Source organism: Geotrypetes seraphini, chromosome 6, assembly GCF_902459505.1.
Source record: "Geotrypetes seraphini chromosome 6, aGeoSer1.1, whole genome shotgun sequence".
NCBI classification, from domain to species: Eukaryota; Metazoa; Chordata; class Amphibia; order Gymnophiona; family Dermophiidae; genus Geotrypetes; species Geotrypetes seraphini.
In genome coordinates this window covers 245340761-245364980 of record NC_047089.1, presented here as the reverse complement: position 1 = coordinate 245364980, position 24220 = coordinate 245340761, and the positions used below count along the sequence as shown (strand labels likewise).

At 45.1% G+C, this 24220-nt stretch overlaps 1 protein-coding gene across 2 annotated transcripts in view; it reads right to left on the bottom strand.

Moving 5' to 3' along the window:
- Nucleotides 1–3664: 3664 nt before the first annotated feature.
- CLTRN (collectrin, amino acid transport regulator) overlaps nucleotides 3665–24220 on the bottom strand; it is a 30672-nt gene continuing 10116 nt past the window's right edge. The window contains exons 4-6 of one of the 2 annotated variants that reach the window (XM_033950514.1): nucleotides 18574–18684; nucleotides 14070–14264; nucleotides 3665–5305 (exon numbers count right to left, since the gene is read on the bottom strand). In XM_033950514.1, coding sequence (XP_033806405.1) covers nucleotides 5149–5305; nucleotides 14070–14264; nucleotides 18574–18684 — 463 coding nt within the window. In that variant the 3' untranslated portion in view covers nucleotides 3665–5148. The remainder of the gene's footprint in view (nucleotides 5306–14069; nucleotides 14265–18573; nucleotides 18685–24220) is intronic. The other variant, XM_033950515.1, reaches the window with a different exon arrangement.

Genomic DNA, 24220 nt, shown 5'->3' with positions numbered 1-24220 from the left:
AGGGCTGAAGTTAGGACCCAAAGTGGTGAACTGGATCAGAAACTGGCTGTCGGACAGACGCCAGAGGGTGGTGGTTAATGGAAGTCGCTCGAAGGAAGGAAAGGTGACTAGTGGAGTCCCTCAGGGTTCGGTGCTAGGGCCAATCCTGTTCAATATGTATGTAAGTGACATTGCTGAAGGGTTAGAAGGAAAAGTGTGCCTTTTTGCAGATGATACCAAGATTTGTAACAGAGTAGACACCGAAGAGGGAGTGGAAAATATGAAAAAGGATCTGCAAAAGTTAGAGGAATGGTCTAATGCCTGGCAACTAAAATTCAATGCAAAGAAATGCAGAGTAATGCATTTGGGGATTAATAATAGGAAGGAACTGTATATGCTGGGAGGAGAGAAGCTGATATGCACGGACGGGGAGAGGGACCTTGGGGTGATAGTGTCCGAAGATCTAAAGGCGAAAAAACAGTGTGACAAGGCAGTGGCTGCTGCCAGAAGGATTCTGGGCTGTATAAAGAGAGGCGTAGTCAGTAGAAGGAAGAAGGTGTTGATGCCCCTGTACAGGTCATTGGTGAGGCCCCACTTGGAGTATTGTGTTCAGTTTTGGAGACCGTATCTGGCGAAAGACGTAAGAAGACTTGAGGCGGTCCAGAGGAGGGCGACGAAAATGATAGGAGGCTTGCGCCAGAAGACGTATGAGGAGAGACTGGAAGCCCTGAATATGTATACCCTAGAGGAAAGGAGAGACAGGGGAGATATGATTCAGACGTTCAAATACTTAAAGGGTATTAACGTAGAACAAAATATTTTCCAGAGAAAGGAAAATGGTAAAACCAGAGGACATAATTTGAGGTTGAGGGGTGGTAGATTCAGGGGCAATGTTAGGAAATTCTACTTTACGGAGAGGGTGGTGGATGCCTGGAATGCGCTCCCGAGAGAGGTGGTGGAGAGTAAAACTGTGACTGAGTTCAAAGAAGCGTGGGATGAACACAGAAGATTTAGAATCAGAAAATAATATTAAATATTGAACTAGGCCAGTTACTGGGCAGACTTGTACGGTCTGTGTCTGTGCATGGCCGTTTGGAGGAGGATGGGCAGGGGAGGGCTTCAATGGCTGGGAGGGTGTAGATGGGCTGGAGTAAGTCTTAACAGAGATTTCGGCAGTTGGAACCCAAGCACAGTACCGGGTAGAGCTTTGGATTCTCGCCCAGAAATAGCTAAGAAGAAGAAAAAAAAATAATAATAATTTAAATTGAATCAGGTTGGGCAGACTGGATGGACCATTCGGGTCTTTATCTGCCGTCATTTACTATGTTACTATGTTTCTATGTTCTATACTAAAAAGGAAATAAGACGTCTTCAGATAGTGCAGAATAATAATAACAGTTTATATACCGCAGGACCGTGAAGTTCTATGCGGTTTACAATGGTAAAAGATGTTACAAATTAAGTAGAATTAACAAGGTTAGAAGCTAGTTATTAACAGCGCTAGAGATCAGTTATTGTGGAGTAGGATTGTACAGGTTAGTTGCCTAAATACTTCAGGAACAGATATGTTTTTAGGTGTTTCCTAAATTCCCCATAAGTAGTAGATGTGAGCAATTGTTCCAGATCTTTGCCCCATAATGCAGCTATTAAGATTATTTACGGTGCTAAGAAATATGATCATGTTTCACCTATCCTGTTCAACGCACACTGGCTGCCCGTTGAACATAGAATTAGTTACAAAATCTTACTTTTAACTTTTACAACACGTTCAAACAATCTACCAGAGTTTACTGATAGACTCTTAATTCCTTACAGTCCTTCAAAATCGCTTCGTTCAAGGTCACAGAATCTTCTTGTCGTACCATCATTAAAATCAATCAACACGTTGAGATCCAACAATTTCGCTGTCACCGCACCTTCTCTTTGGAATTCGCTGCCTAATCATTTACACATCGAATCCGTATTAAATCAATTCAGATCAAAATTAAAAACATTCTTGTTCCAGGATGCTTTTGGACAATAACTGTCCTTTTAAGGACCAAAACTAGCTTTATAGCTTTTTACCCGTACTTATTATTTTTCCCCAACTGTGTGAAGTTAGTCCATATGTTTTGTTATGTGTTTTATTAACCTACCCTGGTCTTGTTTAGTACGTCTAATTTTAATTTGTTTTTATGGACTTTTTTAGATTGTACACCGCCTAGAAATTTGATAAAGTGACATAGTAGATGATGGCAGATAAAGACCCGAATGGTCCATCCAGTCTGCCCAACCTGATTCAATTTAAATTTTTTAATTTTTTTCTTAGCTTCTTCTGGGCAAGAATCCAAAGCTCTACCTGGTACTGTGCTTGGGTTCCAACTGCCGAAATCTCTGTCAAAACCTACTCCAACCCATCTACACCCTCCCAGCCATTGAAGCCCTCTCCAGCCCATCCCCCACCAAACGGCCATACACAGACACAGACCGTGCAAGTCTGCCCAGTACTGGCCTTAGTTCAATATTTAATATTATTTTCTGATTCTAGATCCTCTGTGTTCATCCCACGCTTCATTGAACTCAGTCACAGTTTTACTCTCCACCACCTCTCTCGGGTGGTCTAAAATTTTTTTAATAAACTTGAAACTTGAAATGAGCCTGGGTCCCCTTCTCTGCAGTCCACTGAGATGCCCACCGGGCTACTCCAGAGACCCACATGCAGCATTACTAAGACTGGACATAGTATTTGCAGCTACCATATAGAGACAGACATAAATGTTTTATTAAAACTTGTTATACCGCTTGTTCATACGACAGGTCCAAGCGGTTCTTATTCAAAGATGCTTTCAATCTTTAAACACACAAAAGCAATCCCACTTCTCTATACCTTTTACCCTACCATATTGTTTTTGCCTGAGGATGTTCCTATCCTTTAAATAATGTATTTCCACCCCGTTCATCGTTTCATTCCAGTTCGTCTGTAATTTGTAATAATGTCATTGTATTTTTATTTGTATAGTACCCAATTTTATTTAATTGTATCTTGCTTAGTAAATGAAATAAGCGAATGAATCAAATTTTAATAAAAACTTGAAACTTGATATAGAAAGAATTCCAATTTATAATAGGACAGACCTCCAAATTAACATACAAACAAGAATTACATCACATTCATCCATATAACCTAAAATAACCTTGAATGTCCTCTAACCATTGCAATCTCAGGATTCACATTGCAAGATCCATTCCCCTAAATAAATATGAGAGATCTCCGATATGGAAAGGTCTTTACCAAACGCTTCACCGAAATAAAAAGATTTTAGTCTAGTTTTAAATGCTTGCATGGTTACCTCCAATCTAATATCATGAGGTAAATTTCTAATATCATGAGGCCTTATTTCTTGTTGATTCCCCCTTTGCCTTATTGGTTGAGGGAAGGACCAGTTTATTGTCTTGCATTGATCTCACTATTCGCCTAGTGTACTGTTTCATGCAGATATTTTTTTGGGGGGGAAGGGGTCAGAGACCACTGGGTGAGTATGTGTGTGTGTGTGGGGTCATATTTTCATCCCTCCAGTGGTCATCTTGCCAGTTAGGGCAGTGTTTCTCCACTCGGTCCTGGAGTCCCCCCTTGCCAGTCAGGTTTTCAGGATATCCATACTGAATTTGCATAAACTTGATTTGCATACATTGCCTCCGTTATATGCAAATGTATTTCATGCATACCAGATTTCCCAGGTCATGTCCTCCTTTTGAGCATGCGTGGACTTCCTCCCTGCCGGACGCCATTTGAGGCTTTACAAAACCCGGACAAAGTGCTGGGTTTTGAAAAGCCATCCAGACACCCCCCCTCCCCCCGGACATGTCCTCATAAAGACATGCCAGAGACCACTCAGTTACAGTACCTGGAGCAGTTGCCCTGATTCTCAGAGATGGCCCTGGTAATATCAAAGGATTTCTGTCCCCACATGTGCATTATCTTGTAAGTCATGATTGTGTGGGGCCCATTAGCCATGTGCACTGGTGGCCTAACATACATTCCATGATAAGATCAGCAAAGTTCAGCTTTAGCCCCTGGTAGTGCGTTCCACATGCCTTAACCTTTCCCAGAAACTCTTCAAGACACCCTTGTTTACGTCTGGTGATAGACATGCTGGGGCCCAGGGCAGAAATTAAGGAGGGGGCTTTCAATTCCTCTCCTCCTTGCCCTCTCCCTTCATTTCCTCACCCACCAAATGTCCTTCCATCCAGAATTTCTCCTTTCCTCCTCCTTCCCTCCCTCCCCCTCAAATGCAGGTCTACCACATGCCCTCCCATCCAGCATCTCTTCCTTCATTTTAAAATCAGTATCTCCAGGGGGCCCCTGTGGGTCAGGATATCCTTGCCTTCTTCCTACCCCCCTTCCAAAGCTCACCTTTTAAAATGTAAAGGGGTTGCTGGCAGGGCAGCAATTCTGTAGCGCTGCTTGTGGCTTCGTCTGTGCTGTTCCTCCGCCGTCATCCCCCCCCATCTGATGCAACTTCCTGTTTTTCTTTGGGCAAAGCGCAGCAGTGGAACAGCGCTGAGGAAGCCACGAGTAGCACTACAGAATCACTGCCACACCAGCAACCCCTTTGCATTTTAAAAGGTGAGGGGGGCTTGAAAAGGGGGTGGGGAAAAAAGAAGGACATTCTGGCCCACTTGGGTCTCCTGGAGCTGTAGGACCCAGGGTAGCTGCCCTCTTTGACCCTCCTAATGCCGGTCCTGAGTCCAGAGCAAATAGTGGGAGAATATGAGTGCTTAACAGGTGTAACTCTGCTTCTGAGCTTGTGAACAATATCAAGAAGCAAGAAGAATATATCTGGTTAACAAATGGGTTGATGCCATAGTTTGCTGAGTCACAGAGTGGATTGATGCCACAGTTTGCTGAGTCACAGGAGCCATTTTACCTTGTTAAATGCTACTTATATCTGTTTTTGGAGCTCTGGGTCTTCTGACAGTAGCCACATTTCTGTCTGATAAGACGTATTGTGCAGGTTACTTGTTTTAGATATTATATTAGGGATTAGTCTTTCCAATTATTAAAAAATAAAACTAATGAAAGCTAATCCCATTCTTTTTGACTGGCTTGTCCAGCAGGTTGGTGCTCAGGAGATGGAGCCCAGTGATTGGTGGCCACAAAATTCTTGCAGAGAAGTGATGCGGGCATTTTCACAAAGGCGTCAGCGTGTCTTTATCTTGGACATATGCCTCATTAGTCTGGCCTCCTTTGGAATAGAAAGTGTCGCAGGCGATTCCATTCTCCATTGTCGTCACCGTTTCCATTCTGACTTCGTACTCTTCTGTTATTTCAGGTTGTCGAGTTTTTCTGAAAGAATAAAGTTCCATAATCAGCATACTGACAGTAAGAAACCACATGAAGGCATCAACTGAGGATACAAAGGACGCTGGCTAATCAACATTCGGTCAGTTGCATTCAGTATTTTTTTAAATAGTGACCGCCAAGGATTGAATTAGATACCTGCTCTGAATATCTGGTCTCTGGCCAGTCTATGCCCACAGACAGGCAGATAGGTAAGTGCAATACTCAACCTGCTAATTGGTCAGCTAAACGGGTAGCGGGCTGAAAACCCCCCCAAAAGTATTCCCCCTTTCCTCTCTCCCACCCCTCCAAGGGCTAACCCACTCCCAACCCCCCTCCCCAATATGATTGGATCCCTTTTCTAAAACCCTCCCCCCACAAGAAGGCCCTCCCCGGGACCCCACCACAAGAAGGCCAATCTGAGATAGGGTTACCAGACATCTGGGAAGCCCCAGACATGTCTTCTCCTGACTCCCCCCACCTACTTCCTCCCCGGGTCTGGCCGTTGTAATTGAATCTTCAGGCAGCTGGCAGCAGCAATGAGGTAAGCCTATTGCTGCCGGTCTGCTCCGGAGGCCGCCTCTCTCTCTGCAGCGACTTCCTGTTCCTGTGTAGGCAGGACTTGCAGAAAGGTGGCTTCTGGGGCAGCCGATGGCAGCAGGCTTACCTCGCTGCTGCTGTTGGCTGCCCGAAGATTCAATTACAGTGTCGGACCCGGGGAGGAAGGAAGTGGGAGGGTCGGTTGCTAGAGATGTCATGAGGGGAAGCAGCAACGGAGGAGGGAGGGGCCTGGAGAAACAGCATGGAGGTGGGTTGGAGAAACAGCATGATGGGAAGGAGGGAGGGAGGGTTGGGGACCATTGCCAGACAGACTTTTATGGTCTGTATTCCACGAATGGCAAAAGGCAGGTGAAGCTTCAACAACTCCAGTGTTCTAGATGACCTTATTGTCATGTACTGAGACAGAGAGTGTTGTGGGGAGCAGGGTAAGACATCTTGACTGGTAAGTTGAATACTGTCAGCAATACTTGGGGATGATGTATGGTTATAATCAAGACTCATATGATGGCTGCATATATGAGGGGGTACTGAAAAGTTCTCAGCCCAACCAGCTTCCTAAATTCGGAGTGTTATTTTGCCACTGGAGCTGAAAAAAGTATGATCTTATTTCGTTAAGCACCAATGTTTTCTTCACATTGTTTCAGATCATTGGTTGAATTATATCCACACTATTCTCTTCTTGGTTGGGCTGAGAGCTCTTCAGCACTCCCTGGCATGGTTGGCATGGTAGACTTGTCAACCAACATTTAAGCACAGGTGGCTGGGGCCCACATAGAGCGGCAGGCCCAGCTCTGGCTGCCTTGCTGGGCAGACTGGATGGGCCAAGTAAGTCTTTATCATTACATGCCATCATTTACAGGGTTACTGAGTGTGTTATAGTCCTCAGAACACAGCCAGCTTGTCAGGCTTTCGGGATATCCATACACAAAATCTAAGTCATGCCTATCCTACTGGCTAAGAGTATCATCAGGACTGAGACTAGGTTGAGAACCATTGCCCTGGATGGCACTTCTTAAAAAATTAAACTCTCATACTAAACTGGGAAGATGTTTTCCAAAAAACATTTACCCAGGAACATAGTCATTAATGAGAAATAAGGACATGCTGGCAATTAATGACAATTATTGATTGCTGATGCCTGGGATAGGCACATGGGATCTCTCAGAGAGAGAAAGAGATAATGGTTACTGTGGATGGGCAGACTGGATGGGCCATTTAGCCTTTATATGCCATCATGTTACAAAGTTTCTATAAAGTATAGCCACCAACAGATATTCTTAAGTTATAGCCCCTTCCCAGAGACTTAAATAGGTATCAAAAATACGGAGAAAAGACCTCAGTGTTCCCTGAGAACAAACTCCGGAAACTACTATGACAAATGCAAGGTTGTCATAGATCACACATCCTCGGTCCAAGAAAAACTCCATTTAAGTTCAATATATATAATTCATAGACATCAAAATTTTCAAAGTTTTCAAAATAATTTAAATAGAATCAAAACACGCACTTGTCTTATGTATCCTCTGGTGTAGGCAAGATCACCGCAGCGCAGTGAAAAAACTACCAGTGCCAATTTCTTTCAATATAACATTGCACTGGAAGTAATCTTAGTATTCTCGACAGGCCCTGTTTCGAGGTCAAGCTGCATCAGGGGAATTTATTTGAATAACGAGCTTCTGCTTCAAAGATCTTCATCCCGGGCCTATTCTGGTTGGCCCAGGCTCAGGCCTCACCTGTGGGTGGGGTTTGAACCGCCTGGACCAATCCAGCCCTATTCTGGAGCCAGCTGGCCTGCCAGATGGGCAGGCTTGACACCCGTTCGTCCGGCCAATGTTTTCAAGGTATGGGGGGTGGGATTGGGGGAGAGTTGTGGGGTCGGCCTGGGGGGTCGCGTGTCGGCAGGGGGGCTGATCGGGGGGTGATCATGGGGGGAGTCAATTCAAGGGCAGGAGGACCTTGGGTTCCCTCCTGCCCGTATTTTAGTGGGGTGGGGGGTTCACCTGGGCAGGAGGGGTTGGGCTCCCTCCTGCCCGATCTTGTAGGGGGTGGGGGTCGCATGGCCAGGAGGGCTTGAGCTCCCTCCTGACTGGATAGTGGGGGGGGGGGGAAGGGGGGTTAGAAAGCCGCAGGGCCAGGAGGGCTTGGGCTCCCTCCTGGCCCCATCAGACTCTGGGGGGAATTGGGGATCATGGGGTAAGAGGGCTTGGGCTCCCTCTTGCCCCGATCATTGTCGGCGGGGCCAGGAGGGCTTGGGCTCTCTCCTGGCCCGATCGTTGTAGGGGGGGGGGGTGGATACTGTAACTGGCGTTGTTTTTGACAGACACCGGTTACAGAATCCAGCTTTTAGGCGAAGGACTGGCTCCTCCTTCACCTAAAAGCCCTTGTTTTGGACGTTTGGGGCTTAGGCTTTTTTTTAGGTTGATTATAGGGTATAAGTTTAGACGTAGTGGTGGTTTGGGCGTTTAAACAGCTGAATGTAGAGGCAGGCCATTATCAAAAAAAACCTCCTTATGGACGTTTTTTTTGATAATGGACATTTTCCCTGCTTCTGCTTTCAACGTTTAAGGCCTTAGGCCACAAGGGGACTTAGACTTTTTTTTGATTATGCCCCTCAGAGGATCTAGAATCAGAAAATAATATTAAAAATTGAATTAAGGCCAGTACTGGGCAGACTTGCACAGTCTGTGTCTGTATATGGCCATTTGGTGGAGGATGGGCTGGGGATGGCTTCAATGGCCGGGAGGGTGTAGATGGGCTGGAGTAGGTTTTAACGGAGATTTCGGCAGTAGGAACCCAAGCACAGTACTGGTTAGAGCTTTGGATTCTTGCCCAGAAACAGCTAAGAAGAAAAAATTTAAATTGAATCAGGTTGGGCAGACTGGATGGACCATTCGGGTCTTTATCTGCCGTCATCTACTATGTTACTATGTTAGCTCTGGTTGCCTAGCAGACCACAGAAGGATCGCAAAGCATTAGGAAATATTTAGCACTTGGAACGCTCATTGGTAGCCACCCAGATGAATTTTTCAGTTCCTTATCGACCTTCAGATTCGTTGACTCAGTCTAAAATGGCTCTATTTTTATAGCTTGCCATATCAAGTCAATATTCAGCAAAGAGGGTTTGAAAGGAAATTCAGAACTCAGCTGACATCTAATCTTGGATTTCTTAATAGCCCGAGTGGTTGTTTTTGTTCCTATTACTTACAATAATAAAACTTTAAAATGTTTCTCCACCTACCTAGGAGTTGTATGTTTGGTATGATCTCATTTGCATTCTGTTATCGCTCTTTTATAACCATTCCTGCCCCCTTCTTTTATTAGCGGTCAATAAACTTATCAACTGCAGGAAACCTTCTACCCCTGGAAGTCCACAAGCAGCAACACTTATTTCTCTCTTGCTTTCTTTTTAAGTCTTACTCCTAACTCTCCCATCTCAAGTCTTATATTCTCATCAGGAGGATAAAAGATGACGAAGGGAATCGGAAAACAGTGGAAGAGCCAAAAAAGGCATTTCTTGAGGCACTCTAACCCCTACCCTCTCCACTCATTTGCTCACCCACTCCCTCTTAAAATACCTTAGCTGGTGGGGATCCCCAAACTCTGTCATCTAAAGACATCAGCCACCCGCCTAATCCTGTCAGAAAACTGCAACATGAACTCATCATGTGTGAGAATTGAGCATGCCTGGGATGACGTTGTCAGCAACTTGGAGCGATGCCACTGACTGTCTCGGCCTATTGACAAAGTTATGGTAGACGGTGGATGTCTTCAACTATCAGGGCTTTGGAATTCCTGCCAGTTACACCAAAGTTGCATCGCTGATGGATGGGTCTCAGCCAAAAGTGGATAGGTCCAGGCTATGGAAATACCGATGACTGGCACCACTTCATAGAATAGCTCTCCTACCCCTTCATTCTATGACATGGCACCAAAATGTACATTCAGATTGTGTGCACAATTTAGAGACTACTAGAAGTTGTAAGGATTTCAATCTCCTGGGCTCTTTCCCAGGTATACTCCTGAGAAACACTGAGGTCTTTTCTCCGTTTAAAGAAAGGTGGCACATATGATAATAATAATAACAGTTTATATACCGCAGGACCGTGAAGTTCTATGCGGTTTACATAAGATTAAAAGAAGGTACAAGTTGATTGAGCTTAAAGGAGGTGAGAGAAAGTGGTTAAGAGGTCAAGGGAACCGTTATTGAGGGGAAAGAGATGTACGGGTCAACTGTCTAGATATTTCAGGAACAGATATGTTATTAATGAGTGGATGAATATTTTGGTGTGGACATATTCATTTAAGATATTCAGCCTGTACTGATATAGTTTTGATATTTAGTAATAGTTCAGATCATTGTGGGAAGAGAGTTCCAAACTTTTGTTGTTTAATAATTAAACTCTCAGCCAAGAGCACCCTTTATAGAATATCCAGTTAAGGCTAACCTAATACCTTGTCTTTAATCAGTTAGTGCTCTGAAGAATATCAGTCTTTTTTTTTTTTTTTAGATAATATTTTCTCTATATGATTGAGGGTGGTAAAAAATTTTCATAGATGCTGAGGGTGAACCATCCCAAAGAAGCAAGATTTACCATGCCAAGAGAGAGACTGAAGACCAGAGAGTGATAGGATTACCAGAATTTTTCTTAAAATAAAAAAAGAGGACGCATGGCCCTACCCTGTTCTGTTCACCCCATTCCACCCACAGCCCTGACATGCTCTGTCCCCGACCCCGGCCCTACACAAACCTGGTCCCTTCAGGGCCACGTCTGGAGGTGACGTGATGATGTCGCACATGTGTGCATGCATGTGATGTCATCGGCACATGCCCAGAGGCCTTCCAGACGTGGCCCCGAGCTCAACGCTTTTCCAAAACCTGGTTTTGAAAACCTAGAGGACATGCCTGGGTAAATCCGGACATCTGTTAACCCTAGAGAGTGAGATTTTTCAGACGGTGCATCCAAAGTATAACTCTAGAACAGTGGTTCCCAAACCCTAATGAATATGCATGATATCCCTAATGAATATGCATGAGAGAGATTTGCACACCTGTCACTTCCATTATATGCAAATCTCTCTCATGCATATTCATTAGGGATATCTTGAAAACCTGACTGGCTGGGGGTCCCCCAGGACAGGTTTGGGAACCACTGCTCTAGAATGATTTATGTGTAGTGTTGCTTTGAAGATAAATCAAGGCAGCATTAAATGATATCAGCTCTTCTTTGGAGCCTCTCAAAGAATACAGACAAAAGGGGAGAAGCAATTTGGATAAATTTTTTGAGCTGAAAATTGTCTTCCACCGGTTATTAAAAGTAGGCACATCGGTTTCAGAGCACATGTACTTGAAATAAAGGGAAAGGGGACAGGGCAAGGGGAAGCGGCAGGAAGGAAGGCGAGCTTAGATTTCTTCCAAATGGTTTGAACAATACATCAATACAATAGAATAAATCAGTTTCTAGACCGCAGGTAGTTCAATGCGGTTTACAAAAGATTGGTAATACGTACAGGATGAAATAGTTAGAGAATTAGCTGCCTATGAATTTTTTTTAAAAAAAAGATGAGTTGGAGAGAAGAGTAAGAGGTTAGGAACAGATTCTTAAAGTCACTATCATGCAATGCATCTTGAGAATAAAGTTGTTGCTCATGAAATTTTTTTGTACTTGCATCCACTAACTCAGGGGTAGGGAACTCCGGTCCTCGAGAGCCGTATTCCAGTCGGGTTTTCAGAATTTCCCCAACAAATATGCATTGAAAGCAGTGCATGCAAATAGATCTCCTGCATATTCATTGGGGAAATCCTGAAAACCCGACTGGAATACGGCTCTCGAGGACCGGAGCACCCTACCCCTGACCTAGAACAACCTATGGAAGAGGCTGTAGTGCAGGGATCTCAAAGTCCCTCCTGGAGGGCCGCAATCCAGTTGGGTTTTCAGGATTTCCCCAATGAGTATGCATTGAAAGCAGTGCATGCACTTAGATCTCATGCATATTCATTGGGGAAATCCTGAAAACCCGACTGGAATACGGCTCTCGAGGACCGGAGCACCCTACCCCTGACCTAGAACAACCTATGGAAGAGGCTGTAGTGCAGGGATCTCAAAGTCCCTCCTGGAGGGCCGCAATCCAGTTGGGTTTTCAGGATTTCCCCAATGAGTATGCATTGAAAGCAGTGCATGCACTTAGATCTCATGCATATTCATTGGGGAAATCCTGAAAACCCGACTGGAATACGGCTCTCGAGGACCGGAGTGCCCTACCCCTGTGCTAACTGAAGGGAAAACAAAGCGTGGATTTTTCTGCGTTGAAAAGGCAAATGAATCAGTCAAATATTGTGGAGCTTGACCAGTAGCGGCCACTTGGTTTACCTCTCTAAGGCTTGCCTCTCATGAAGATCAGTGAGAAACAAGGCTCAAAGAATGCGAGAGAGTTTCTAATGAGTGTGACACACACTTAATGGCCGAGACTTGACACTTCTGCGTTTCCCATCTTTTCTTGAAATCATTGCACTCGGCAACCATTCTAGGGTTACTAGACGTCCGGATTTACACGGACCTGTTCTCTTTTTAGAGGACTGTCCGGGCGTACAGGCTTTTCAAAACCTGGCACTTTGTGTTCGTGTTTTGAAAAGCTTCCTGCTTGGGATCGCATCGGGAGGGCATCTGCACATACGCGGATGCAAAACGGTGATGTCACACGCATGTGTGCATGTGTGTGATGTCATTGCATCACATCTGTGCATGCACAGATGCCCTCCCGACGCGGATCTGAGCATGAGAAGAGGTTGGGGGGGGCTGGGGTGGAACGAGGCATGACTTGGGCGGAATAGGGTGGGGCTGGGTGGAACTGGGGGTGGGGTCATGGGTCCAGATTTTACAACCCTAAACCAAACATGGGCAAACTATGGTCTTTTGGTTTTGAATCCGGCCCGCCGACCATCTGAATCCCACCGACCGCGAACCCTACATACCTCCCTCCAGAGCAGCGTCGGGCCAGCAGCACTCTAAGCAGGCTGCTTCCTGGCCTTCTCTCATTGGGGCCTTCCATATGCCATGTTACTGATGACATCATCAGTGATGCGGCAGAGGGAATTCCCCGAGAGAGAAGGCCGCAAAGCAGCCTGCTTAGAGTGTTGCCAACCCGACACTGTTCTGGAGGGAGGTATGTAGGGCTTGCGGTCTGCGGAGTTCGGATGGGAGGAAAGGATGGAGGGTCAGCAGGGGTTCAGCTGCACGGCGGGGGCAGGTGCTCAAGGGTTCTGCTGCACGAGGGATGGGAGGGAGGGAAGGAGGGAAGCTGGGCAAGGGTTCTGCTGCACGAGGGATGGGAGGGAGGAAGGGAAGGATAGAAGCTGGGCAAGGGTTCTGCTGCACAGGGGGATGGAAGGGATGGAGGGATAGAAAAATGCTCTTGGTCCGGCCCCTCTGTCAAATTTAAGAACTCATTGTGGCCCACAAGTCAAAAGGTTTGCCCACCCCTACCCTAAACCATCCAGAAAGGCCTCAATTTTCAAAAGTATGAAAATTCCTATAAAAAGTTGGTTTGAAAATGTTACTGGTCTCCAGATAATCAACCACTTAGCTCAGACGGTGGCACATCAAAGCATGTCGGACATTAGTGCACCGGTAATATCGCACCGACATCTGGGCACAGGAACACCGCTTTCATGCCTTACTGTTAGCGTTCTGAGGGGGTTGGGGGGAACCCCTCCCACTACACTTATAACTGCTCGCACTCCTGCTGACGGTGTGTGTGGGAGGGAACCCCCACTACACTGAAAATTCCTGAACAGCGAGAGAATGGAAGTTTTCAGTGTACTGGAAGGGTTCCCCCTCCTAACTCCCTCCCCCCAGGAGCACGACCAGTTCTAAATGTCCTGGGAGGTTCCCCCCACCCTTCTCAAAATGTTAACGGCAAGGCATGAAAGCGGCGGTGTGCATTGGTCCTGGGCACAGATGTCGGCACGCCAATGTCCTGCGTGCTTTCGGCAGTGTACCGTTCAGACGGGGCACACATGATGATTACTGTACATTTCCATTGAACATATTTCAAAATTAAGCAAATGTTTACTTTGCAATATAATTCTGAGTTTTATTGGGGGGGGATGCGGGGGAAGAACGAGAGAGGATCAAGGACATAAAATGTTAGGCAAAGCTGCATATTTTTTCATGAATATCTCACAAGGAACGAACTTTGTTGCACCCCCTACCTTCGGCGTTGCCGGACCCCTGACACAATTAGGAAAATAATTCCAAACACAGCGAGGCCAAAGACAACTCCAAATACGATAAGCCAAGAAGAGCTGGGAGATTCAGTGGTTGGGGACAGCGTTGGGGGGATTTCCAGAAACTCCAGCGTCTTGTCGTTCAGCAGAAAGGCACCGTTTATTCTGTTCCGGTTCCTCCTGAAAATAATGAGCGTGGGTGAGAGGAAAGGGAGCAAAAATCATCCGTTCAGTACCATCCTGTCCTACGAAATCTTCCATTTTTTTTTAGAAAAGCACTTTCAAAATTTTTCTTTGCACTCGAGATTTGACTCAAGACCCAGATTCATTCATCATTGTTAACGCATTTTTTACTAAGGCGTGAAATGAAAATAGCCCGAACCAGCACATGGAAATACAATGCTGCCAGTCATCAGAGGTTCCCCTCATTCCTTTGTTAAGAAAGATTTTGCAATTAACAATCTCTTCCGACCTAAATAGCTTTCTTCCCATTCTCTGTCCATTGGATTAAAAAGAAAGCTTAGTGAATCAGGCCTTTAGGTGTTCAAGTTCAGAGACACGATTTAGTGTCCTCCAGTAAGGTGCTGAGGATCAATGGCCTGTCTTAAATTTTGTACACAGTAATTTAATCAACTGTGGCCAAAACTCAGCGGTTTAAGAATCCTGTCTCTGGCCCTCCTCTCTACTGAACCTTGATGTCGCATTCTCTGCTGCTCCATCTCCATGCCACAGCCTTATCATTCAATAACCATGTGCTGCAGTATGTCTCCCTCTTCTCATCCCCCCCACCCCACCCCCACCAAATCTTCTTTCTTAAAGGTACAGGGGTTCATAGACTGTCAGCTATTTATATGAAACAGTACCAAGAAGAGGAGACGTCACAACTGGAGACGTCACAACCAATGTAGGGATTTTACTCATTTTATGATTTTACTTCAATAAAGGCTTGATTCCCTACATTGGTTGTGACGTCTCCAGTGTCTCTTCTTGCTACTGTTCCATAGTATTTCAAGGCCTTCTCTTCTTTTATTTGGTCCCTTAGCTATTTATATGATCCAGATGTGTCCTTGATTCAAACTCATTCCTGATGACCAGTGAGGAACATCCCCTCCCACCCCTTGGCATGATACCATTTCTTTGTGGCGTAGTGGTTAGAGCTACAGCCTCAGAACCCTGAGGTTGTGGGTTCAAATCCTGTGCTGATCCCTGTGACCCTGGACAAGTCACTTAATCCTCCACTGCCCCAGGTACAATATCCAAGTCCCAATCCCTTTCTCTTGCATATGTGAGGTACCACCATACTGCTGCCCAACATAGGGGGCATGACCTGGGCTGACGCTGCTACCAGAACCTGTCCCTCATTGAATCCAAGACAATGAAGGGTTAAGTGACTTGCTCAAGGCAACAAGGGGTTGCTCTGGGGATTTGAAGCTGAGCCTTCTAGGTCCTAGTCTGCTGCTCTAATTACTAAGTTACTCCTTCACTCCATTCTTTTACTTTTAGCCTACAAATCCCTGTGCCTTAAGAGGACAGATTTTGAGGTTACGCAAGACGAATCCCTGTGCCTTAAGAAGACAGATTTTGAGGTTACGCAAGACGAATCCCTGTGCCTTAAGAGGACAGATTTTGAGGTTACGCATGACAAATCCCTGTGCCTTAAGAGGGCAGATTTTGAGGTTACGCAAGATGAATCCCTGTGCCTTAAGAGGACAGATTTTGAGGTTACGTACGATGAATCCTTGTGCCTTAAGAGGACAGATTTTGAGGTTACACATGACGAATCCCTGTGCCTTAAGAGGACAGATTTTGAGGTTACGCACGACGAATCCCTGTGGTTTAAAAGGACAGATTTTGAGGTTACGCATGACGAATCCCTGTGCTTTAAGAGGACAGATTTTGAGGTTACGCACTAGGAATCCCTGTGTATTAAGAGGACAGATTTTGACATTACACACGACGAATCCCTGTGCCTTAAGAGGACAGATTTTGAGGTTACGCACTAGGAATCCCTGTGCATTAAGAGGACAGATTTTGAGGATACGCACGACGAATCCCTGTGCCTTAGGAGGACAGATTTTAAGGTTACGCACTATCACAGTTTGTTTACATCAGTAGCCTATCAGAGAAAGCACCCCACCACCACCACCTAAAAAGACAGTCTGCCCTGCATATGGTACAGGAAGTTCTTTGCAGTTAATCAGCAGGGATATCAAGTAACTTTAGAGAATGAAGCATTAGCACTGGTCAATCATCTACTAGGCTGAGCTGACACTGGAGGATGCAGACAGCTGACACAATATGGACATTATGCAAATTAGTAGCCAAAGATTCACTTTCTTGTATTCCTGGACAGATAAATGACCCCCCCCCAAAAAAAAATAAATATATAACTGGAAAATATTTATACTGCTAAACCATCTGTGAAAACCGTTGTGGTATTATTACCTGATTCTAGTTGGGCCAATATTCAAATGCCATGTTCAGCATTTTAAAAAATGTTGGCTGCAGCATTTACTGTATTTTTTACACTATAAGATGCACCTGAGCATAAGACACACCTAGGTTTAGAGGAGGAAAACCAAGAAAAAAGCATTCTGAACCAAATTGTGTACTAATCTATTACTTTATTCAAAGTAGCACATCGAGTCCTCGCAGAGCTACTATGAATAAAGTGAACTTTGAACTTTGTACCCGTGGCTGAATTATTGACATCTCATCCTCACGACTCCTTTGTTATACATAAAAGTACACCTAAAATGAAACAAGCAATCCGAATGGTGTGATCTATATGATTAAAAGAATGTGCATAAAAAGATCTATATTTATTTATTTTTCTATGCCGTTCTCCCAGGAGAGCTCAGAACGGTTTACATGCATTTATTCAAGTACTCAAGTATTTTTCCCTGTCTGCCCTGGTGGGCTCACAATCTATCTAACGCATCTGGGGCAATGGGGGGGGGGTTAAGTGACTTTGCCCAGGGTCACAAAGAGGAGTGTGGGTTTGAACCTCAGGGTGCTGAGGCTGTAGCTTTAACCCACTGCACCACTCTAGAAATCAAAATATAGCAAAAGTGAGCCAAGTAAAGGACAATCCAGCCATTGTGACATCACTGATGAGGTTGGCTCTTATTGGTGGAATGAGGCATTGTGACATCACAGTCTCAGCTTTGGTTACCCGAGACAGAAGCTTTATTCAATTTTCTATACTGTTCTCCCAGGGGAGCTCAGAATGGTTTTACATGAATTTATTCAGGTACTTTTGTCTGTCCTGGTGGGCTCACAATCTATCTAATGTACCTGGGACAATGGGGGGATTAAGTGACTTTCCCAAGGTCACAAGGAGCAGCGTGGGTTTGAACCCACAACCTCAGGGTGCTGAGGCTGTAGCTTTAACCACTGCGCCACACTCTACATACATGCCACAGTCCATACATGCCACCAGGAAGAGTATGATCAGCAGTATTTGGAATCTGCTCTTTGCGTCTACGTGGTTGCGGATCTACGAGGCCTTTGTTTGGACTATTAAGGGTTGAATGTTACACTTAACCGCATAAGTTTTAGTAGCCAACATATAACCAGATATTCAATGCCAGTATCCAGACATGGTGACCCGTCAAAAGCGCGCCGGACATTGGCGTGCCGACAATCATACCCCAACATTTGCATGCAGGTCAAATGCGCGCCGCCTCTCTCAACACTCTGTTGCCTTCCTGTTTGCGCTCTGAGGAGGTGTATGTGTGGGGAACCCCCCAGTACACTTAAAAGTCCCGCACTCCTTTCGAAGCCCGACTCTTCTGCTCTGAGGGGGGGTGTGGAGGGGAACCCCCCACTAGAATCTCACTCTTGTTCGGGGGATGCCGACGCGGTTCAATTTTAACATTGCCGCGAACCCCCTCCCCCCACTATACTGACAATTGCGCCCCAAATATCCTGCTCCCTTCACGCGCGCACTTGTCGGTGCATGCATTTGTCAGAGCGGAATTGTCGAGGCGCAATTGTTCTGCGCGCTATTGATGGTGTGCCTCAGACATAGCTCGAGTGACGTAGTAAGGGGGGGATTCTCCCCCAGGCTTCATCTCGGTAGGGGCGCCGGCTCCTGTCCTCTCCACCCCTGCTTCTTCTCTGCCCCCCACTACCGCGCACACCCCTACCCTTTCCTTGTACCTCTTTAGCGTTCGGATCACGAGCAGCAACCCCCAACCTGATGCTCGTGCCAGTGTCGGCTCTTCCTCTGACATCACTTCCTGGACCCGCACCTAGGAAGTGACATCAGAGAAAGAGTCGACGCCGGTGCGAGCAGCAGGTATTAAAGAAGTAGAGGGAGGGGCCACGCATGTGCACATGGCAGGAGGGGATGGAGAAGAGGGAGGGAGGGGCGCCACTTCCCCAGGCATGGCCCAGCACTGAATATCTAGGCATATAGCCGGTGTTAAACATAAAAACACAGACCACTGTCAGCTGAATACTGGTACAATAAGTGGAAACTTACCTTACTGCCAATTCGATCTCACGGCTCTGAACGATGGAGCCATCCTGGTTTTTCACCGTAAATGAAAAGGAGACCCGCTCCGTGTTATTACAGATCACCACGTCAGAGGCCCTGAAGATTCAAAAGAAAGAACTCATCGGGGACTCTTTCGATCTACCAGCCGACCGCTTCTGGGCTGCCTTGCCACAAAATCTTTTAAAGTTCCAGATTTCAGGCATGTGACAACTGGAGCCTTCTGTAAGATCTTCACCTGTTGCTAGATCAGCAGAAAAGCCTTCGAGGGGCGTGTGGCGGGTAGTTCTATAGCAGAGGACCTCATCAAGACGATGGTTACGTGTGTTGCCTATTCTATAAAGAAATGTAGACACGAACACGAGGACAAGTGGCTGAAAACACGCTTACACCAGCCCTGTGGCTTGTGCAAACGCTTACACCTAGATGTTGAGTGTAAACTAGTGATCCTTCATTGATATATGGAATTTTCAACATCCTTAGAAAACGTTATATACTCAGTGTAATGGGATTTACATATACTCGGAGACCCAGAGCCCTTCTAGGGATGTAATCCCCACTGAAGGACTCACCATCCAATTACCGCATAAGTGAATGGATAAATTCCTACTTATGTGCTCAATCTATCACGTTTAAAACACAGTATTTACTTTTATTCTTCCTTCTCTGAAATGCATAATTCTTTTCTTACCATGCGATTTGATATGCCAGTTGAGTGCTGTGTTTTTTTTCTTCCGGTGTATATTTTTTGCTTTTCGGAGCATATACACTTGTAATGTTTTGCTATTTCTAATATTATAAAATCAATAAAGCTTTGAACTTTAAAAAGCAAAACAAAAAAAAAAACAGCTCCAAATTCTGAGGCTTTTTTTTTTATCCCATGAACAACTATAAACTTCCCATGAACAACTATAAATATATCCCATAAACTTCCCATACTGTGTGTTGGCTCTATAACACATTCAAAATAAATAAGCGCACTACAGAGGTGATTAAGTAATTCAAATGATGTAAGCCACGATTTTTTGTTGTATATGTTCGTTTTATAGTGCCACGCCCCCTATACGTTCCGATGGGGTTACTATCCCTTGCCCTCAACTGTCAAAAGTACAAGGGTGCTCAGTGTTTTTGCTGGCCGCCATTGATTTATCGGCTTTGGTGCCGGTTTCCGATTGAAGACCTGTGCGTTAAGCTGCCTCATTTATGCCGAGAGCGGCAGTTGGTCAAGTTTCAAGTTTCTTTATTTTTGATATACCGTCTATCAAAACAAATGTCTAGACGGTGTACAATATAAAAAGATTATAAGGGACAATTAAAATAGGTAAATAAAAGCAATATTTTATCAAATATTAAAAAATACTAGACGAATTCGGATTACCGTACATGAAGCGGGAGGAAAGTAGGGGAGGGAAAGTTTGTTTAAAATGCATCGAAGTAAAATTAATAAAAAAGGACGGTAAAGGGGGGGGGGGTAAAACCATTAGGAGGGGAATCATCTCAAAAGAAGTATCAGATGCCTTTTCATCATCGCTCCTGAAGAAGACATCATGTTTGAAACTCGGACAGAGTTGAGGAGTGGTTAATTCGAATGAGACTGCAGCGTTGTACTTTATTATTTTTGATTTTTTTTTTGAGAGGGTTTTCTTTTTCACTTTTTTTTTTTTTTTAAATCTTTATTAAATTTTCAAACTACAATTATGCATGCAAATAATTCATGTACATATAATATTACAAGAAAAGCACAATAAACTTACAGATATTAATAAGCAATTATTTTCCCCCACCCTCCCACCTAGTAATCAAGAAAATAAATACCCACAAGAAACTACCTAAAAAAAATCCCAGAATCAATTTCAATGCAAACCTCTCCCCCCTACTTTTTTATGGCATTTTACACTATAATCATGCACCTTAGCCTCGCATGAGGCTTGAGAGACCTATTGAGATAATAGAGCAGTGCATTTGCTTTTTGGAATCATCATGTGACAGTTCCCAGCATTTAGATAAGTGACTGCCTTTATTTACTATCATTCACTGGGCTGGTTTTTGCACCATTGCAGTACAGTGTTCCCCCGCGAATTCGCGATTCGCAGACTCAGTTATTCACGGTATTTTCTGACTTCCTCTTCCAGTCAGAAAATACAGGGAATGAGTCTGCAAATCAGCCTTCTGCATAGCCATTTCCTTCTCCTCTCCCCCCCCCCCGTACGGCGGCTTGTGGTGCATGCGGCGTGTGGCAGCTTGTGGCATGTGCAGCGGTTGGAGCAGTGGCGAGAGCAACAGCAGGAGGGTATCCTTTGGCCTGGACGAAGCGGACAGGGTACGGGTGCTGCGAGACGTACAGCTGCTACTGTTGCACAGGGAAGTGGAGGGGGAGAGGGAAAAAGGGCTGCTTTGGGGGGAAGGAGTGTGCTGGGGGGCAGGCAGCAATCTTGGTTTGCTCGGGGAGCCAGAGAGAGATAAGCAGGGGGTCAGGGAGAGACACAGACAGAAAGAATGACAAACAGACAGGGGGACAGACAGACAGCGGCCAAGGAGCGAGAAAGAAAGAAAGACAGACAGACAGGGGGCCAGGGAGAGACACAGACAGAAAGAATTACAGACAGACTGGGGGCCAGAGAGACAGACAGAAAGACAGACAGACAGCCAGCGGCCAAAGAGAGAGAGACATAGAAAAAAAGACAGACAGACAGCGGCCAAGGAGACAGAGAGACAGAAAGAAAGAAAGACAGACAGACAGCATCCAAGGAGACAGACAGCAGAAAAGGACAGACAGACATACAGCGGCCAAGGAGAGAGACATAGAAAATAAGACAGACAGATAGCGACCAAGGAGAGAGAGAGACAGAAAGAAAGACAGACAGCAGCCAAGGAGACAGAGAGACAGAAAGAAAGAAAGACAGACAGACAACGTCCAAGGAGACAGAGAGACAGAAAGAAAGAAAGACAGATAGACAGAAAGAAAGAAAGACAGATAGACAGCGTCCAAGGAGACAGACAGCAGAAAAGGACACACAGACATACAGCGGCCAAAGAGAGAGAGAGATAGACAGACAGCCAGCGGCCAAAGAGAGAGAGACATAGAAAAAAAGACAGACAGACAGCGGCCAAGGAGAGAGAGAGACAGAAAGAAAAACAGACAGCAGCCAAGGAGACAGAGAGACAGAAAGAAAGAAAGAAAGACAGACACATCTATTCTAGCACCCTTTAATGTAACGGGCTTAAAGACTAGTATTTAAATATTTGTTATTTTTATTATTACATATTTTTGCTATTTTGCAGCATTTTTTGATTAAGATCTGCAAAATGCTTTGCCAGTCTGTGGAAAATAAGCTACCGTATTTTTACGCATATAATGCGCCCATGTATAAAACACATTCAAATTGCGGGTCTATTGAAAAACAAACCGGTATGACATGCCCATGCTATACCAATTTTTTTTTTCTAAGAAGTGCTAGTTGCCAAACTAACACATTTGTTTTTAAGGGCTTTTCAGGGTTCTTGCAGACATTATTAGTGAAGAAAACCTGCAAAAAAACCCCAACTAAACAGAAAACGATATAAAGCCTTATAAACCAATGCGCTAATTTTGCAATATACTGGTAAAGACAGGGTTACCAGATGTCCGGATTTCTCCGGACATGTCCTCCTTTTCGAGGACATGGCTGGGAGAAGGACGGCTTTTCACAACACGGCACTTTGCCCAGGTTTTGAAAAGCTTCCAGCTAGCAGCGACGTCGGGAGGGCACCTGTGAATGCGCAGATGCACTCGCGGTGATGTCACATGCATGCACGCGTGCATGTGATGTCATCGCGTCACACCAGCGCATGCGCAGATGCCCTCCCAACAAGCGAATAGGTTGAGAAGGTGGGGCTGGCGGGCGGAACAGGGCGTGACTCGGGCAGAATGGTGCCGGGCGGGACTGGGTGGGCCTGGGGGCAGGGCCGTGGGTCCACATTTTCGTTCCGGAAAATCTGGTAACCTTAGGTAAAGAACACCCACGCATATAGCACTCAGGGGATGTGCACAGTTTGTAAAAATGCATATGAAGTGCATGTTGTATGCGTAATAGTATGGTAATATATGTGTTAGTGTTTGCTGGTGGGGATCGCAAGCCCTGCCTCCCTCCAACGGCACTGAAAATGCTGCCGTCTACCTCAGCGGTCTGCAAGAGCTCACTGAAGTGCCAACATTAGCACTTGCTTAGCTTTTTCGTATGTGCTGAAAATGGAGCATGCCGAGGTACCAATGTGGCAGCTCAGGGAGCTGATGCAAACTGCTGAGGTAGAAAGCAGCATTTTCAGCCCCATCAGGGAGAGGTCTTCAGCTGGCTGGTCTTGGGATCCCCATCAGATCTGATATTTTTCATAAGTTGAATAGGGAGGGTGTGGACAACGGAAGGAGGGAGCCGTCCACAAAGAGTCTAAGAGCCAATTTGCCAGTCCATGTGTGCAAAAGATTTGGGAAATGCTGTCTTATACTATTCTGTAAGTTACTTGTTTGCCTCACCCTTGCTACAGATGCTATTTGGGCTCACCTGCAAGCTAAAGGTCATCGAAAATATGTGAGTAATTACCTAACAGCGGTTCAGCAGCATATATGCTAGCATTCAAAACATTTGAGAACATGGCTAGCATGTAAATATCAGCACCTGCTTTGATCTTTGACCCCTCCCCCCACAATGGACAAGTGTCACCCTGCCACCATTCAAAAGAGTAAAACCAGAGATAGATGTGCCCTAAAATCAGACAACTATATCCATGTACTACTATGACTTATCATGTTATAGTGAAAACCAAAAATCTCTGTGGAGTGACGATGTTCCTAAATGGACTTTATTTGAAAGTGTCAAAGTTCCAAAGGTACACTGAAATCATCCACAAAAAAATAATTCCATCCACATAAAAATAAATCATCCACATAACAGCCTTAAAGGACCTAGTCCGCTAGGGATACAGGACCCACCACGGTCCGCGTTTCGACAAAAAGTCTTATTCAGGGGTCCCTGGGGGTCCTATAAAGGTGAGTACATGGGAAACAATTGTGTGGTGAGCCAGAAGTGAGACACTGCTTGCATTTGCAATAGAAAGGGGCACTTCCGGCTCACCACACAATTGTTTCCCACGTACTCACCTTTATAGGACCCCCAGGGACCCCTGAAGAAGACTTTTTGTCGAAACGCGGACCCGTGTTGGGTCCTGTATCCCTAGCGGACTTGGCTTTTATGTGGATGATTTACTTTTATGTGGATGATTTCAGTGTACCTTTGGAACTTTGATACTTTCAAATAAAGTCCATTTAGGAACATCGTCACTCCACAGAGTTTTTTTGGTTTTCTCTGGATTTTCTTCTTTCTGGATATTTTGGGGTCAATTCCTTTTGTTTTTATCATGTTATAGTAACATAGTACATGACGGCAGATAAAGACCCGAATGGTCCATCCAGTCTACCCAAACTGATTCAATTAAAAAATTTTTAAAAAAATTTTCTTCTTCTTCTTAGCTATTTCTGGGCAAGAATCCAAAGCTCTGCCCAGTCCTGTTCTTAGGTTCCAATCACTGAAGTCTCCATCAAAGCAAACTCCAGTCCATCTACACCCTCCCAGTCACTGAAGCCCTCCCCAGCCCATCCTCC